The 16,883-nt window shown below is 36.0% G+C and overlaps 1 protein-coding gene across 1 annotated transcript in view; it reads left to right on the top strand.

Annotated features, from left to right (window-relative positions):
* Positions 1-213: 213 nt before the first annotated feature.
* Positions 214-16,883, top strand: part of LOC137385676 (serine/threonine-protein kinase SIK2-like) — a 30,209-nt gene continuing 13,539 nt past the window's right edge. The window contains exons 1-3 of the mRNA XM_068072194.1: positions 214-535; positions 4,379-4,495; positions 4,723-4,786. Of these exons, the coding sequence (XP_067928295.1) occupies positions 311-535; positions 4,379-4,495; positions 4,723-4,786 (406 nt within the window). The 5' untranslated portion in view covers positions 214-310. The remainder of the gene's footprint in view (positions 536-4,378; positions 4,496-4,722; positions 4,787-16,883) is intronic.

The raw sequence follows: 16,883 nt of genomic DNA on the forward strand, positions 1-16,883 counted from the left end.
TCATGGCGTTCTCTCAATTCTAATGACAGCTGGCTTGGATTGTTAGAGCTTAGTTGGCTAAGACCCATTGCATTCTATTATGACCCAACGAGCCGCCCGCGTGGCCGTTTAGAAGACCTATGACGTCATTGTGACGTTAGGAGGAAATGGGTCAAACATGAAGTACCCATTGATCGTTTCTGAAGCTAGGCTTTTACTACCGAGCAGCAGTTCTTCGTTCGCATCCACGATTTTTATTAGACGATGTGATGAAGAGGTTGCTAGTCTTACTGCGCATATCTAGTTAGTCTTTAGATAACAAACACAAGACATGGTTATCATGGCGAACACCAACGGGAACATTAAAAAAGAGGACGTTGTTAGTGACTATTTCCACGCAAACGACCGTAATACATTTCTTAACGCTGCTAACAAAACTAAACGAAACACACATCACAATCCTATCAAAGTTGGATTGTACGACATTGGGGACGTAATCGGTGAAGGAAATTTTGCTACTGTAAGATTTGCGCGGCATCGTCATACTAAATCGGATGTAAGTAGCAAATTTATTTCATCATTACTTTGTTATTGTTTAGCAAGTTTCATAAACAAATGACGACTGCAGTATTGATAAAATGGCAGTAATTCTGAAAGAGAGTAAATCAACACCTGTTCCAAATTCCAAGAACAGATATTTACAGAAACTAGTTTTATTTATGTCAGACATTCGATGGACCGAAAGATGCACGGGCTATTAGCCATTTGTCTCAAACGTGTAGCTGAGACAACAGATTCTATCAGTGTAAATATATTACTGATACTGATTGCTTGGTCTGTATAATCTGGGCAGGCAGTTACGTGTAAAATTCCTTTGCAAATTCAACTTAAAAAACGCGACATCGACATTTAGGCTTAAGTTGGTGTTCGACTCTCCCTGTTCGAAGGTTGGCATTTACTAAGACAGTTTTTGAGTTTTAATTAGTCACGTGTTATCTAACCGGAGAGGATTACGCATGATGCTATACGCGTTTTTATGCAAACCTTTGCATATTGACTATTGCATACTGCACAGTTGTTGTAAACACAAGATTCGATGTGTACAACTAGGACAAAGTAACGTTATTAAATATTACAATAGAATATGCACTGTAAAGTTCGTACACGGATTTGTAGGCTTGGGCATGCATAGAAATAATCTACCTTGATAATAATTCGTATCATATTCAAAAACCCTATGACTATTCCATATTAAGAAATGTTGCATATAATTTAGACATTGCAATAAAAGTAGTAAGAAGCAATCAATAAATAGAGGGAAACAGTCAATAAAAGTAGTGTTTTGTTATGAATTTGTCTCAAGGCATGTGAACAGAAGTATTAGCTCATCTATGCAGAATATGATTGTATGAACATAGAGACTATAATAAATATACAATGTAACGTACTATTTGTCTGGTTGAATTTTAAACTAAAACTAATTCAGCTTATTTACTTTTTTGTTATTTCTATATTTTTCATGTTCGATTTTAATTTTCACAATCAGCTTCACTTTTATGTTATGTATGAGACTGATGCTTTCAGAAAATTCTCACATCCCATGTTAGAAATTTATTATTTTTTGGTTTGCAGTGAAATGTTTTTCTGTATAAACTGTATGTTGACAAATCTGTATGTTAGCGCAATTCTAAAAATTGTTGACCTGACAAAGGTGTGTAGTATCAATGTAATGTAATGTTCGATTAGTTGACTTGTGCATTATTTATGCCTATAGTGTTTAGCAATCTATAGATAAAACGATATGTCTGTGTGAGCGCGCAGAATAGCTTGAAACTAGACATGCTAACTACTATCCTCTTAATGTAGACTTGCCAAAATAATTCTTTATGGCATATATTTTGATTTGATCAAAATTAAATTTGCAGAAAAAATTTATTAAAGGTTGACTTGCAACAAAATTCACATTTCAGTTATTTGATATCAAAAGATTCACCATGTCTTACTCTGTTGTGTTGTAGGTGCAAAATATATGGAAATGTGATTAAAAGCTCTTCAAAGATAAAAAACGAACAGTTAATCGCAGCCACACGAGACTGCCGTAGTTTGGATTCTCTTTCCAAAACACCTCAAATGTGACGTAGCTGTGGTAGATGGTTTCTGTTTACACTTTCATACAACCTTATTTGTCAAAATATTTGGACAAATATACTTCACGCATCCAATAAAACCAGCTCTATTGTTCTTACGCGTCTGTTTTATCGTCATTGTAATGCTGTGACTTTTAGCACTGATATCTTATAACTTACTGTAAAAATTCGTTAAACTTTTTAACCTTAGCTCGAAGGAGTACATATCATTGTCTGATAACCATGACGAGCCTGTTGGTCACCTGTGATAATCGAAAAGTGCTGCAAAAATTATTTGTGAAGTATTGGGTCACATGGTCAGATTACGACTTGACGATTAGACCAAGCCGAAACAAAACTAAAGTAGCGAGCATCTATATTTGATACGGGGTCTACGGTAAAACCCGAAGTGTTTGTCATAAACTAGTGCTACGATAAGTTTATATTGAGCTTTTTATTGGCCTTTCAATTCACGTGAGAACATCACGTGACAAGACGATAACCAAACTGTCATGACTACGTCAGAGAAATAAAGAGATTCCAATCTATGGCGGCTTTTCGTTTTTGAGCTTTTAATCACATTTCCACATATTTGGCACCTACAACACAACAGAGTAAGACATGGTGAATCTTTTGATACCAAATAACTGTAATGTGAATTTTGTTGCAAGTCAACCTTTAAGTGCTCTAAAATTCCAATTTAATCATTGTAAAGAACAATCTCCATTTGCCACCATTTTGAATTCTCATGAATTGGCTTAGTAATGGATTGAAATGAGATGTAAAAGTTCAATCATTTTATTTTAGTACTAGTGGATTGTGAAAACATTTTTGTGTACAACGAATAAAAACAATTGCTCAGAGGTTTTATACCAGCTTTATATATTGCTGACGATCTTTGGTTAAGCTCGCTATGATCTTTGAATGGTAGTCTGTAATTCTCCGAGAGCAGTTTAGTCTTCGTTTGCTATCGGGTAGTTAGGTTTGTTTGACAGGTAATGCTCATTTACCCTGTTAATTTATGCAGGCTTAATAAAGATTTAGCGTAAAATCTTAAGTTAAATTATGTTTAAAAATTTGTATCATCTAAACCTTGCAAATTGACAAAAAGCCAGTGTCTAAAGCTTTATTGAAATAATAATAGCCTCCAGGTTAGTGTAGGTGCAATATTCTAGTTGTAACTGGACAATAGTGCCCAGTATCAATGCCAGTATTCATCAAGTGTTGCTCATCCTAAACTTCCTTTAAGGTAGTTTAAATCCATAGAGTAATTCTCTTTAGTTTCTATCTATCACAGTTGTTTGAAGTCTGCAAAAGTTTGCCTAAGTTTTTCAAGTCTGGACCTTTTTGTTCTAGAATTGATTTGCCCAAACTCTGTCCTAGTTGTGTGATTTTCACGCCATTTCTATTTCGCAAGCAAAAAGTTGTCACTTATTTGTTCTGTACTTATCGGCTGCATGCATTATGTTGAAGGTTTTTATGTTTCTCAAAAATAATGCCCCTGTTGTGTAAACTAGGTTCTGGGCCTATAAACTCATTTGGCTGTTACAATACTCATATCTTACAAAGAAATGCTAATCGCCATTTAGAGCTAAGGATTAGATGGTGGTTGTTAAAAGGTACTTGTAATAGTCATGACGTCAAACAATCATCATTTCTGAAGCTACATGATTCAATCAAATGTTTAAGTTTCGGTACATGTTGGTTTTTTATGTGTGTGAGTGATGACCCTTAGTTCTGGGTGAGGTTGCTCCGTAAATTGGCTACTGTTAGTTACTGAAAAACAAATTTGTAAATCACAAAGTCGGAGATTTTCAGCTGGACAAAGCTTTCGCTTTTTAATCTATGATGTTACCTAATGCAACAGACTCTTGACTGAAGCCTGTTAAGTCATTGAAAATTGAAATATTTGGCGCGACTCTAATGCAGTAGTTCCTAACTTTGTTACTAAACCCCACCAGTTCCATATGCTTGTTCATCGAACCCTTCTTTATTGAAAAAATGAGATATGATTCTTTTCACATTCAAGGCATAGCTATACGTTTTATTGGTGCGCAAATGTGTCAATCACTTCACCCAATCATCTATGGCCGTTAAAGATAACAACTTGTAAAGCAGTTCTATTGGCAAGTTCTGACTAGACAAATTGTATTTCTTTAAATAACTCCTTCATTACTCAGTTCATTGCCTTATCGGATGTTCATATTGTCATGTCGTAGTGGTGGGTTGGGCCTACAGCAGTTCTCTTCTCATCGGTTTTCTAATCGTTTCAGGTGGCAATCAAAATAATAGACAAGACAAAACTCTCCAAGTCCGACCTGGATAAAGTACACAGAGAAATAGAAATCATGAGGCTCTTGAATCATCCTAACATAATCAAATTATATCAGGTCGGTAAAACGTCGGAATTTGCAATCTCCTGCTGTACCATTCAGTACGCTCTAGCTTGACAATGAAACATCCAAGCTAATGAATACGTCACGAATGTTACGCATTTGAGAGATTATTGATTCGCCGCAAGGCAACCATCAGTGCCTCTCCATACTGTTGTATTTATGGAACTCACTGTCGGTCACTCCCCACGCACAGGGTCTTGCTAAGTTGTTTTTGTTTTCAGGTTATGAAAACAGAGAAGCTCCTATACTTGGTTACAGAATATGCTCCCAATGGTGAAATATTTGGTGAGTCACAGACTTTATTTCACATTGAGCTGTTCTTTAGTCTCTTGACAATTTTAAATATCATTTGTCCTGAGTTATCCCCTGCTAGTGCTCAGCTAATGATAATAATGTTTTTATAGTTAATTTTATTTGCCTCCAAACTATTGTTAAATCCTAGCAATATTGCTGCTTCACCCCAGGACCGGTCATCGGTAATCATTCCAGCCTGGCCTGAATTTATTAATCTAAATGTATTAATCTAAATTTACTCTCCATCTTTTAAGAAAAGATACACCAATCTACTGTTGTATAAAAATATTTCATGGCTATATTCCCAAGCAGTTACTCTAGACCACTTTGAAGAATATTATAACAAGCTATTAATTGCAGAAAAAACTTTTTTTGCAATGTATTCAATGTCATTATTTGACTGATTTTTTATCTCGTTCATGTTGATCTGGGCGCTGTTAGCTTGCCTTAAAATTTCAGACACATGTCTACATCTATTGAGCGCCGAAACTCATACTCAAAATAGTGTTTTTTATCAGTCAATGCAGAATAAACATGACACACTTTTTCACATAACACACATTTGCATCTGCTTGCTCATGTTTTCTATATTTACTATCATAAAAATGGGTATTTTTCTTTTTGCTCCACTGTAAGTGTTACCTTTGGACAGATTTATTAATAACTGAACCACAGCAGTGAGCTGTTGGGATGCAAGTTTCAAAAGAAATCTCTATGCTAGTTTTTTACAGATCAGTTTATCTATTGCCATTACTAATAGTTGCATCAACGTTGTTGCAACTATTATTAATAGCTTAAGAATGTATTACATCGATATTTTCTTGCATTTGAATGGGGGGAATCGAACCTTTACTTGTTTAATTCATTACAAAAGTTGTGCTTATGGAGGAGCTCTCCTTCATAATTGTATATAAGAATATGTAGGGTTTAGTGTCTTTCAAGTCGCTAGCTTACACTGAAATCGCTAGCTTACACTGAACCCGCTAGCTTACACTGAACCCGCTAGCTCACACTGAACTCGGCTCTTAAATACTACAACAGCATTAATTAACTGTTTTCAATTTGGAAAATATGATGGATCACCCACCTAACAGAGGTTCCATATTGGCAATGAGACCCTTGCAGCAATTTTGTGCAGCAAATCATTGGGCATGCCGTTTGGCAGCTTGTTTTCGGGTAAAATTGTCACCGAAGGTATCATGGCCAAGATGCTACAAAAGGTCAATGTCATTTAGAAACTGTCTGGTCGCAACATAAGACAGAAGTTGATAAGCGTAGTTCCCATATCAGTAGTCATACTCAGTCGGCAATCTTGTGGTGACCTTCACCTGCTCAGTGAATTTTGGAACATTTTTGTTTGCGATTCTCTGCAGAAGTTGAACAGCGCTGAACTTTTGTCCTTCCCGCAACATTTAGGATGTCTGTTCTCATTTCATTGCGATGGTCTAGCGATCCTGACTCTGATGTTTAGGCTGATTTGAGAAGCACCCTTTTTTTGATAATGTAGTTTGTTTGACCGCCGCATGCCATTTTTGTTCATAATTATCATTGAAAGGCTGAATTTCCTGTAAGCTGAGACAGTTATAATAGTTATGTGTTCCATGTCCTTCACAGGTTCCATGGAATATATTATTGGCTCACACGGTGTAACATTTTCCTAATTAGTGGCTCGGCCAGGAATCAGCTATTTGGTGCAGCAGCTTCAAGCAGTTCCTTTCTTGAAACCGTTATTATGTATAATTGAAACATACAACCGATCAGTAAATTATCCTGTTTTTGTTCTTCAATATTTTCTTGTAATCTTTTCAATGTACTTCAACTTTTTGTGGCTTCACTCTCTATTACATAAGGTAGTGGTTGACTTGGAGGAATTGTCAAATGGCCATACTGAGGTTATTTGGCTTATTGGGATATAGACTAGCCTAGATTTTTGGTCATGCGCATGGCCCCCTCCTCTCTCCAGATGCGCCAAGATTGGTAGTTAGTATTCATGAGCAATTGTAATTTACATTCACTCTGCGATATTCACGGAACTACAAGTCAACAGTGGCTACTGCTCTCCGATTAAAAACAGTCTGTACAAGTGTAAATCTGTGAACTAGCCTTTGCCTTGTTCAGCTGGCAGCTTATTCACAAAAATAAATACTTGCTGTTTAATTATTTTGGAGGAAGTTGTTATAGTCATAAATATAAAATCAAAATGTTTTAAAAGTGTCATCCGGAAATGCAATGTAAAGATTAATGCATAGTCTATGTACATGTATATGTATGTATATGCATATGTATATGCATAACATTATCTGAATTGTTTTCTCTTATGAATATATTTATGAAGCTAATTTGAGTGGTTGGTGTAACTACTTTAGCTTGGGTGACGAATACAGCGAGAGAATTGGCAGTCACGAGTTGCTGCCATACTTCTTCCAAAGTAAACACAGCTTTAAAGAGTAACTGACTCTGTGTCTATTTCAAACGGTGACTACTAGAATATTAAACAGTGCATGCCGTTATCTTCTATACCTTGAATAGAGAATGTATTTAAGTACAAAGAAACGGATTGACGTATATAAGTCCATACGGAATAGAATAACAATCAATCTTGTGCCAATTTTAAATGAAAACGCTTTCTCGGCTCATTGACGCCCGCTGAGCTAAGTATATAGTGCATGCTTACTGCTATGGGAAATGGTGACATCATCAAGTATGGGTAACGAACAACGCATTCCTGAAATCTCGCTCATCAGAACAACTATGACACTGGGAGAACTACGTGCCTTTGCGTACCACCAAGGCTTGAGGTGCTTTCCATCATTTGAAAGAGTGGAATTCGTTCTTATGAGTAAATGAAAACAGACAATGGTTCTGCTTTTCATATGTTGCGAATTATGGCATGTCTGGTTCTGTTTGGAATTAGTGGCTTACAAGTTGTAAACAGCTTAGATAAGTGGATGTTTTTACATGTGTCAGGTTTCACAGCTTTACACCCATACTGACGGAATGCTTTATTTGTTTCTAGTATGTATATATATATATATATATATATATATATATACTAGCTGTGCCCGAGTAATAACAAAGTCTTTGGACAGAAAAATGATTTGTATTCAACATGTAACAACATTTGCCATTCTAACTTTTAAACTTCATATCATGAGGAAAATGTTTTGTGCGGGTCAAATAAATTGAAAAAAATAAAACGATTATAAAAAGATATAGATGTAAATGCGAAATAATTAGCGAGTAATAGCTAATTAAGTTGGTTTTGCTACGATTTCAATAAAAGATGATTCGGTAATGATACAAGTAATACGAATTGAGAACTGAAAAAACAAAATAAAAATCCTGAATATGTAGAATTAATAATAACAATTCTTGCATAGAAGTGTGTGTGTGTGTGTATAAAACAGGTTATTCTACCAGAAGTTATCCATCAAAACCTTGAATACGACGATATGGCGGCAATATAATGGTCCACATGAGAAGAATTGGCATTGACCCAAGATATAGTAATCGGACAAAACGAAAAGTATTTCTTAACAAGGGCATCATAACGCATGGCTGCATCAGTAAAATAATCAGCGTGCGCTATAGTTATAGCTGGATGCACCTACAGACGACATGCGACCAACTTTGAGAAATATATATACCATCAGCTAAGTTTTGTCCATATACATTACAGCGGACCCTCACTCTACGATTTTAATTCGTTCCAGTGTTGTTATCGTAGGCGAAAATTGCGGATAGAGGAGCACTTATCTAATGCAAAAACCCCCTGGTGAAAATCATCAAAATTTTATACACCTATGGCACATATTGAAGATTTGTAGCAAAATAATATATTAACCTTAGTAACTATAGTTAACTACAGCGGCCGAAGTGTATTCAATGGTTATGATCTGCAATGAAATGTAACATTATAATGTATTATGTGCAGTACGTACCGTAGGGAGCTCTTACCTTTTAGGCAGATAGAATAACATAAACGTTGAATTTAACTTAAATGAATTTGGCCTACTAAACACACACTTGAAGCTAAGTTTTAGTATGTATTTTCAATTATTTGACTGAAATTCAACTTTTTTTCAAATATTTCGTATGGAGAGGGTGAAAAAACGTTGTTTTCTACATCGTAAGGCAAAAGAAGCATATAATAGGGTCATCCTAATCCGAGGGCGCACTGTATATTATAATTCGCTCTACGCATAGTGTATTGAGTGCTTTTTTATTATTTCTTACGAAACTAGCGTTTCCAGCAAAAAAATATATACAGTAGGCACTCCTACAGCGTAAATAATCCAAACGTTGACAACCCTCTGAACGTTGACATTATAGGGATTTTGTGTTATACGAACAGTAAAATACATGTAAATTGCCTAATCTATCACCAAGATCTTTCCAAACTCACCACTTTGGCCATACAAAAAGAAAAAAACTAGTTACCTATTTACTTTGTTGGCTGTACCTTAACTGCAGTATTAGTGGTTTGCATCGACAACTTTTCTCATTTACCAGATCAACTTAACTGGTTTTATAGATCACTAGCTGTACTATCCGGCGTTGCCCGGGTAATAAAAAATTCTTTGGACAGAAAATTGATTTGTATTTAACATATATATAACAACATTTTCCATTCTAACTTTCAAACTATATATCATGAGAGAAGTGTTTCGTGTAGTTGAAATAAATTAAAAGAGAAAATAAAAACAACTGTGAAGGTTTTCAAACTTTGTCAAACAACTGTAACTTTCAACCTTCATATCATGAGGAAAAAGTTTTGCGCAGGACAACTTAATTAAAAATAAACAAAACAACTGTAAAGGTTTTCAAACCACTGTAAATTATAAATTTTAGAACTTTCAGCAACGTATATCTTTTAATAACGTACAGCAGAACCTCTGTTCTCGAACATAATCTATTCCAGAAGGTTGTTCGAAGACCGAGTTGTTCGAGATCAAAACAATTTTTCCCATTAAAATGAATGTAAGTAAATTTTAATCCAATCCAAGGCGAGAAAACAACTTCGGTAAAGTATTTTACATTTTACACCATAAACTGTACTGCATACAATAAATAGAAAAGGGTAGATATGGATCGTGTTTAATTTTAATAAAAAAGTTTTCTATCTATGATGATGGAAAAGAAAACAAAAAGTAAACATTTCGTAATTTTTGCTCTTAAAACATCAAAAACATTAAAGGTTAAGGTACAATGGCAAAAATTGCAGAAATTGATAATGAAACAGCAAAAAAATGCAACAGATCAGTTACATCGAAAATCGTAGGAAAAGGAAAATATAAGCAGCAATGATACGTTTACTTCACATCTTTGAAGGAGAATCCTCCTCCTCCTTCTTAATCCTTATTAACGAATGTTTTCATGTTGTTTTCATGTTCTCGAATTTATGTTCGAGATCCGAGATGAACAAATCTCACTATCTTTGGTTGATATCCGAGTTGGTCGAGAACCGAAGCATCCAGGAGCCGAGGTTCTACTGTATATAATCAGTACACAAATTTTCAAATTTTAAGTTGGAGATAAATTATTGTCGATATCGTGAGGCCGAATAAATTAGCCCGAACGAATAAGCTGCATGTACTTAGGTCCCAAAATATTTTTTAACAGAAGCATTGTAACCCGTGGATGTAAGGCTAAAATAATTAGCAGGCACATAGTGTATGCAGTATATGAAAACATAAGTGATGGCAATGCCATTGTAGCTCATTAGTAGAGCGTCAGATAAGAAACATGTCAATGCATTTGTTGGGAGTTCGAATCCATCAAAATGCGGAATTTCAAATCAAGATTTAATAGCTATAGCTGGAGGGACACACATACACACATATACTTTGAGAAGTATATATAGACTAGCTGCATTACCCGTGTTCGGAAACAGATTTACGTAAAGCAATAGTTTTATTGAGAGTTGTCTTTCATGCCGTAAAACAACTCCAAATATGTAATCTACTGAAATTTTTGTGCTGATCTGACTGCATATACATATGCAGTTGTACATGTCAATAATGTTGGAGAGCCCATTGGAGATATGCAATGTGTTTTACAGCTAGTCTACAATGCATCAGTCTCGAACTACTCAAATCGGCATTGTCCTAATTTTGTACACAGAACTGATAATGAAATTGACATCGCTAGGCAAACTGACGCCGTTCAAACTGGCAGTATGGAAAAGTTTTACATATTTTAAGAAATTCTAGAAAATATTTTGCTGTTGCACTGCTTAGCTATCGCCAGCTTTTATTGAATTGAGACTTCTGCATGCTTGAAACACTAATCATGACTCACCAGTTCTTCGTCTATAGCCTGTGTTTTGACATGGTATATACAAACTGTGCAGCAGTAATGCGGTTGTTGATAAAATTTATTATCAATAAAATCTACTATATAAACTACATATATGGCCTCTCGCCTTTTCAACGTAAGGCGTTACATCTGGAGCATTTTTGGACATTCGTCCCATAAAAAAAATTCAACCCTATACTGTGTTGCATGACTGTAGTCAAGCGCGAAGTTTTCTGTCCATACACGGCGCCTGGTAGCAGCTGCTGTAGTTAGTGCATCTCGCTGTTGTCGCCGTTTCATCCGCTCCGAAAATTCAGCTCGGTGAGCAGCTGTTGTAGCTAGTGCATCATGTTCTTGTCGCCGCTGCATCCGCTCGGAGGTTTCTGCACGTCTGGCCGATGTAGCGGCTACTCTGAGCCGTTTGAGTTACTGCTGGGGTCTGTCTAGTAGTCTCTGCACTTCTAGCGGCTGCAGCATCTATTCTGGCCTGCTCTCGATGTACCCGTGTTTGTTCGGCGGTTTCTGCTCTTCTAGCAGCTGCAGCAGCAGTTCCGTTTCGTTGTGGGCGTAGCTGCATTTGCTCTGCAGTTTCTGCTCGTCTTGCTGCTGCTTCGCAAATTCGATCTCTCTCTATGGGAATCAATCTGTTTTTGCGTTTAGGCAATAGGCTTTTTGGAAGGCATCGTACTGCTTCAAGCATTTCTAACATTGAATGAGATGGTGTGCTTTTTGTAATATACGCTGCTCGCTTTCTTCTCACCGCTGCCTATCGCCAGGCTTGGAGTGCCCGTGCGAGTTCTGTAGTTTCTGTAGTTCTCGTAGCTGAAAAAAAAAGTAAAAGTAACTCAGCTGCGGAAGGAAATGAACATGTTTATTATCACAAACAGTGGCAAATCCAACGTTTTCAACCCTTTCACTGAAGTAGACTCCCTCATGCGTTTTCTATGGTCGACCGCCATAGACACATTTTTGCGACTTTCCCAGCAATTGCTAGTAACTGAATTTTATTATTCGTTTATTCGATTTTTAAAACTTGTATGAAGTGACAGTGTTGTCCAAAGATTTCTCTATAAAATTAGCCTAAAATTTAATTTTAAATCTTTGTTTGAGAATTTCCAACTTAACCACTTCGGGTGCATGCACCGCTATAGCGGCTTGGAGTATATTCTTCTCAAGTTCATTAGCCAGTTTTTAGGCTTTGCGTAGTTGCATTACTCATCCATCTATATTTAGAGCCTGCTTACAGTTGCACTCTATCTACAAAGCTAAGCATGACCTTCAGACATGTTTGCAGACATAGGACTGGTCAAACAGCTATGGTCAAATGAAAGAATTTCGAGTAATTTGGGTTCAAAGTTCAACATCTCGATCAGTTAGTAGCAACGCGTAGTAGTTAGTAGTTGATGCGTATAGGCTTCAATTCAGCGATAGAAATGGTAGACTTCCAGTAGAGTGGTGACGAAGATAAGTTAACACCTATGGAAGAGACTGTAGATTGCATTGTATACACAGTATGTTTTAATCGTTTGTTATTATATATAGTTTTATACATTTTCATGCTACCCTTATTAGTCAAAAATGTTCGTAGAACACGAATTTTAATAAAACCGCTATTTCATGCTACTTTCAATATTTATTATTTTTAATTTTTGAAATAAAGATAATACGATCAGATACAGAATTTTCTTTGCTTTCCAAAAGTATAGGTGTTCTATGTAAAAATGTGAGTGCTTCTACGGTTAAAATGACTTTTGTTGACTCATGTCATAATCTGTAGAGCATCATGATTTAATTGTACCTGAACGCGAAATTGGATTATGCAATTGTACCCGAAGTGGTTAAAACAACCATTTTTGTGTAAGTTTTGAAAATGCCATCGAGTTAGAAAACAATTACTTATGTTGATGACATAGCTGATTCAGATTTTTGTGATTACACATATAATTAAAATAGCAATAGCAGTAATAGCAATAACATAGTAAATAGCAATAACATACAACAATACTAACCTTTTCGAACAAGAAATTTAGTAGGTAAAACGCAGTAGCAGTACCCGTGCAAGTTCTGTAGTAGCTGTAGTACTCGTAGCTGGAAAAGAATAAAAGTAACTCAGAACGAAGTGAACATGTTTACTATCACAAACAGTGGCAAATCCAACGTTTCCAACCCTTTCACTGAAGTAGACTCATTTATGCGTTTTCTATGGTCGACCGCCGTAGACACATTTTGCAATTTTACCACCAATTGCTAGTAACTGAATTTTATTATTCGTTGATAACATAACCAACGGTCTTTAAGACTTTTATAGTAGTGACAGTGTTGTCCAAAGATTTCTCTATAAAATTAGCCTAAAATTTAATTTTAAATCTTCGTTCGAGAATTTCTAACTTAAAAACGAAGATTTTTTGTGCGAGTTCATTAAATGCGTCCGAGTTAAAAAACAAATAACTACTTATGTTGATGACACATGACAGATAATTAAAATGCACAAAATATAGATACAACGATTTTTTTGTATAGCAGTGCTTGTTAACATGTTGGCAAAATGAAATATATAACCAAAACAAACAGTATAGATGGAGTTTGAAATTGAAAAAAATATCGTATACATATTAAGCAATATCGGCAAAATGGCTGGCAGTAGGCCGATAGCTAAATTTGTACACGGACGCAAGTGAAAGGTTTATGTAGTGGAAGTGTGGCAATTCATAGACAATACAACATTGATTAAGAAATGCCTACCTTTTTTCTATGTAGAAATGTAGTAGGTGAGAACTGCGTTTTCCCGTGACCGCAAGAAATCAACATTCGTGTGACCTTCTCATTACACGTTGGCAGTAAATATTAATCGCATGTAACTTACTATTCATTAATCTATTTTATTTAATGATTAGTACATTTGTATAGCTGTATAGGCTGCCGAACTCAGAACGGTGCTTTCTCAAACGGCCGCGATTTTGCTGTTCCGAACGCGCCAATGTCGTTGGGCGCCGTAAAGAGGCGCGCTAACCAGATATGACGTGCTCTGCGTAAAACTATGAATACCGTAGGTTATGTATAGTAGAGGCGTGTACTAACCGGAGAATCTCGTTAACGCGCCCTAGATACCTAGTAGCTGGTAATAGTCCGAAAAGTACGGTACTCTATACCGCGGACACTCAATCACATACACACAACGATTGCCATTTATATAGTAGATGTTGATTGCAGTAATTTTACAATAAGTTGATAGAAAGCGCACATCTTCGACATTCATTTGCAACAATTCGCCTATTTTTTATAAACAGCAAAGTCTATTCTGCAGAGTAAAACTAATAACAAATATTTTATACGTCTACAATAAAACAAAATAAAGAAATATTTTATTATTAAAGGAGTGGTACTACCTGTTCGTCATCTATCTGTATCTAGGGGTCAAGGTTAGGATAAAAGATAACTTTGGCAGATACTCTCCAACTCGTGACATTCAGATTGGCAGACCGATGCTGTAGCACCTGCACCAATCGATTGCCTTCACCTATGTATTATAAACAATAGCGCAGCTACCCTATTCTCTGTTTGTCGACACATCCGACGATCTATCACGACCAAGTAGAATGCCATGCAAGTTGTATATATAATGGATATAACGTTATACAAGCGTTGTTTTTTCTCTCCCAAGTGTGGCGAGGTAGGTTACCATTGAACATGAATTTGAGAGCTCGTCTGACTCAACACTTTACGTTATATGGAACTTTTTATGGGGTATGAAGCAAAACTTTACAATTCTGTACGTTATCTGGAATGCACGTTATAGAAGCGTCTACTGTATATGTAGCTGTCAGCTAATCTTAAAGTATTCAACTCTCGAGTTAGCATTTTAGGAATTTCCTTGTCAGCATCTAAGAACTACGTTTGGCTCTTAGCTGAAACAAGCATAATTTCTGCTGACGTGAAGCCTCTTTAACGCTTAGTGTCTGAAGAGCTCGCTAAGTGCAGTATGGTCTGCGGTTTTTTCTTTAATTTGATCATGCTTGTATGCGCCTTCTACTTGTTTAACTTTTGCAGACCCACGTTGTTTGCCATGTATCACATGTTTGCTGCACTGCAGGCGACCACAATATCGTCTGAGTTCACCATGTCTCCGGGCCTTGTCTTTAATAAGATTTAGGTTATGGCAATCTGTGCAAGAGTCAATCGGCTACTTTAGTAACTTAAGACTAATTATTAAAGATTAGTCTTAAGTACTTTATAAAAATTACTTGCAAAGAGAAGCTGAATCAAGTTGGCACCATAACCCGTATCCACAGTCATAGCTTGTTCAAGGCTCGGAGGAAGTCCCAAGCTAAACTACTTCACCCAATTTAATTTACACGACTTGATTTACTAGCGCGGTAGATCAATTTCGTTTACTCGCCAATTTTAGTTTGATCTTACCGATGAAGACACACATGGTAAAGCTATAAATCAGTAAAGCGGGACAAGTCTTGGCATGGTCCATTTGATCAGAACAACTTCAATGCAGTTGTAATATCAAATTACCATCAATAATTGCTAAAATTGGAGTTAAAACTAATTATTTGCATTTTAGTGTTAATTGTAGCATTCGATGAGTGGAGTGTTAACAACACAAGCCTTAAAGGTTGACTTGCAACAAAATTCACATCACAGTTATTTGATAACAAAGATTCACCATGCTTTACTCTGCTGCATTGTAGGTACAAATTATGTGGAAATGTGATTACTAGCTCTTAAAAGCTCAAAAACGAACAGTTAATCGCTGCCATCACGAAACCGCCGTAGATTGAAATCAGTTTATTTCTCTGACCTAGCCATTACATTTGGTTATTGTTTTGTCACGTGATGTTATCATGTAAATTGAAAGGCCAATAAAATAGAGGTGGAACGAGACAGGTTTTTTAAGCTCGAGACGAGACTCGAGACACTGTCTTGTAAAAATTCGAGACTCGAGACACGAGACAGTAAAATAATGAGCATTTGGTGATGATTTCACTACACAAGTACTAGCTACTTGGTATATGTAAAATTAATAAAACTCTTTTTAAATTGAATTTTCACCTGGTGTAAACGATTTAAATACAACATTTTAATAGTGATATGCATGTAGTTTTTGTAAACAAAAGTGACACAAACAGCTCTAAAATACCGAAGTTATATATTCTAAGAATTTTGAGCTTGATTGATCATAATTATTATAAATGTATTGCTTTGTACATGTATATTTTTACCATCTATTGAATAGTTCTTACTTTTTAATGTAATGTGTAATGAAACCGATAGCGGTCGCTCTACAAAGAAATACCGCAACTAAAAGAACACACGATAACACTTTCATTCTTATCGTTTCGTTAATGTTAAGTTTTGTTTGTGTATTAGCTGTAGTATGTGAATTATATTTAAATTGTACTCATGAAATTATATTAATTACTGTATACATGCACATGTATATTCTTATATTGAGCTAACAAAACGTCATTGTTAACCGAACACGGATTATGGTCGACACGGCCTTTCGTTCGTTTCTCCGTGTCCGGGCAAGTTTTACCCGCGATTGGTAGTATATACGTAAAAGAGGCCCGAATTTTATGAAGGGCAGTTGGTGTATAGACACGATACGATAAAATACAGACATTTTACCCGCAAAAGTCTTATCCGAAGAATAACTAGATACGACCCGGTATCGGTTTTAAGGACACAGAACCGAACTAAAAAATAACAGGGCCGTTGTCCGGACTACATGATTAGACTCAGTAGCCAACATAATCAGTAGCAACAGGTAGTAACGGACCGG

The sequence above is a fragment of the Watersipora subatra genome, chromosome 1 (assembly GCF_963576615.1).
Source record: "Watersipora subatra chromosome 1, tzWatSuba1.1, whole genome shotgun sequence".
NCBI classification, from domain to species: domain Eukaryota; kingdom Metazoa; phylum Bryozoa; class Gymnolaemata; order Cheilostomatida; family Watersiporidae; genus Watersipora; species Watersipora subatra.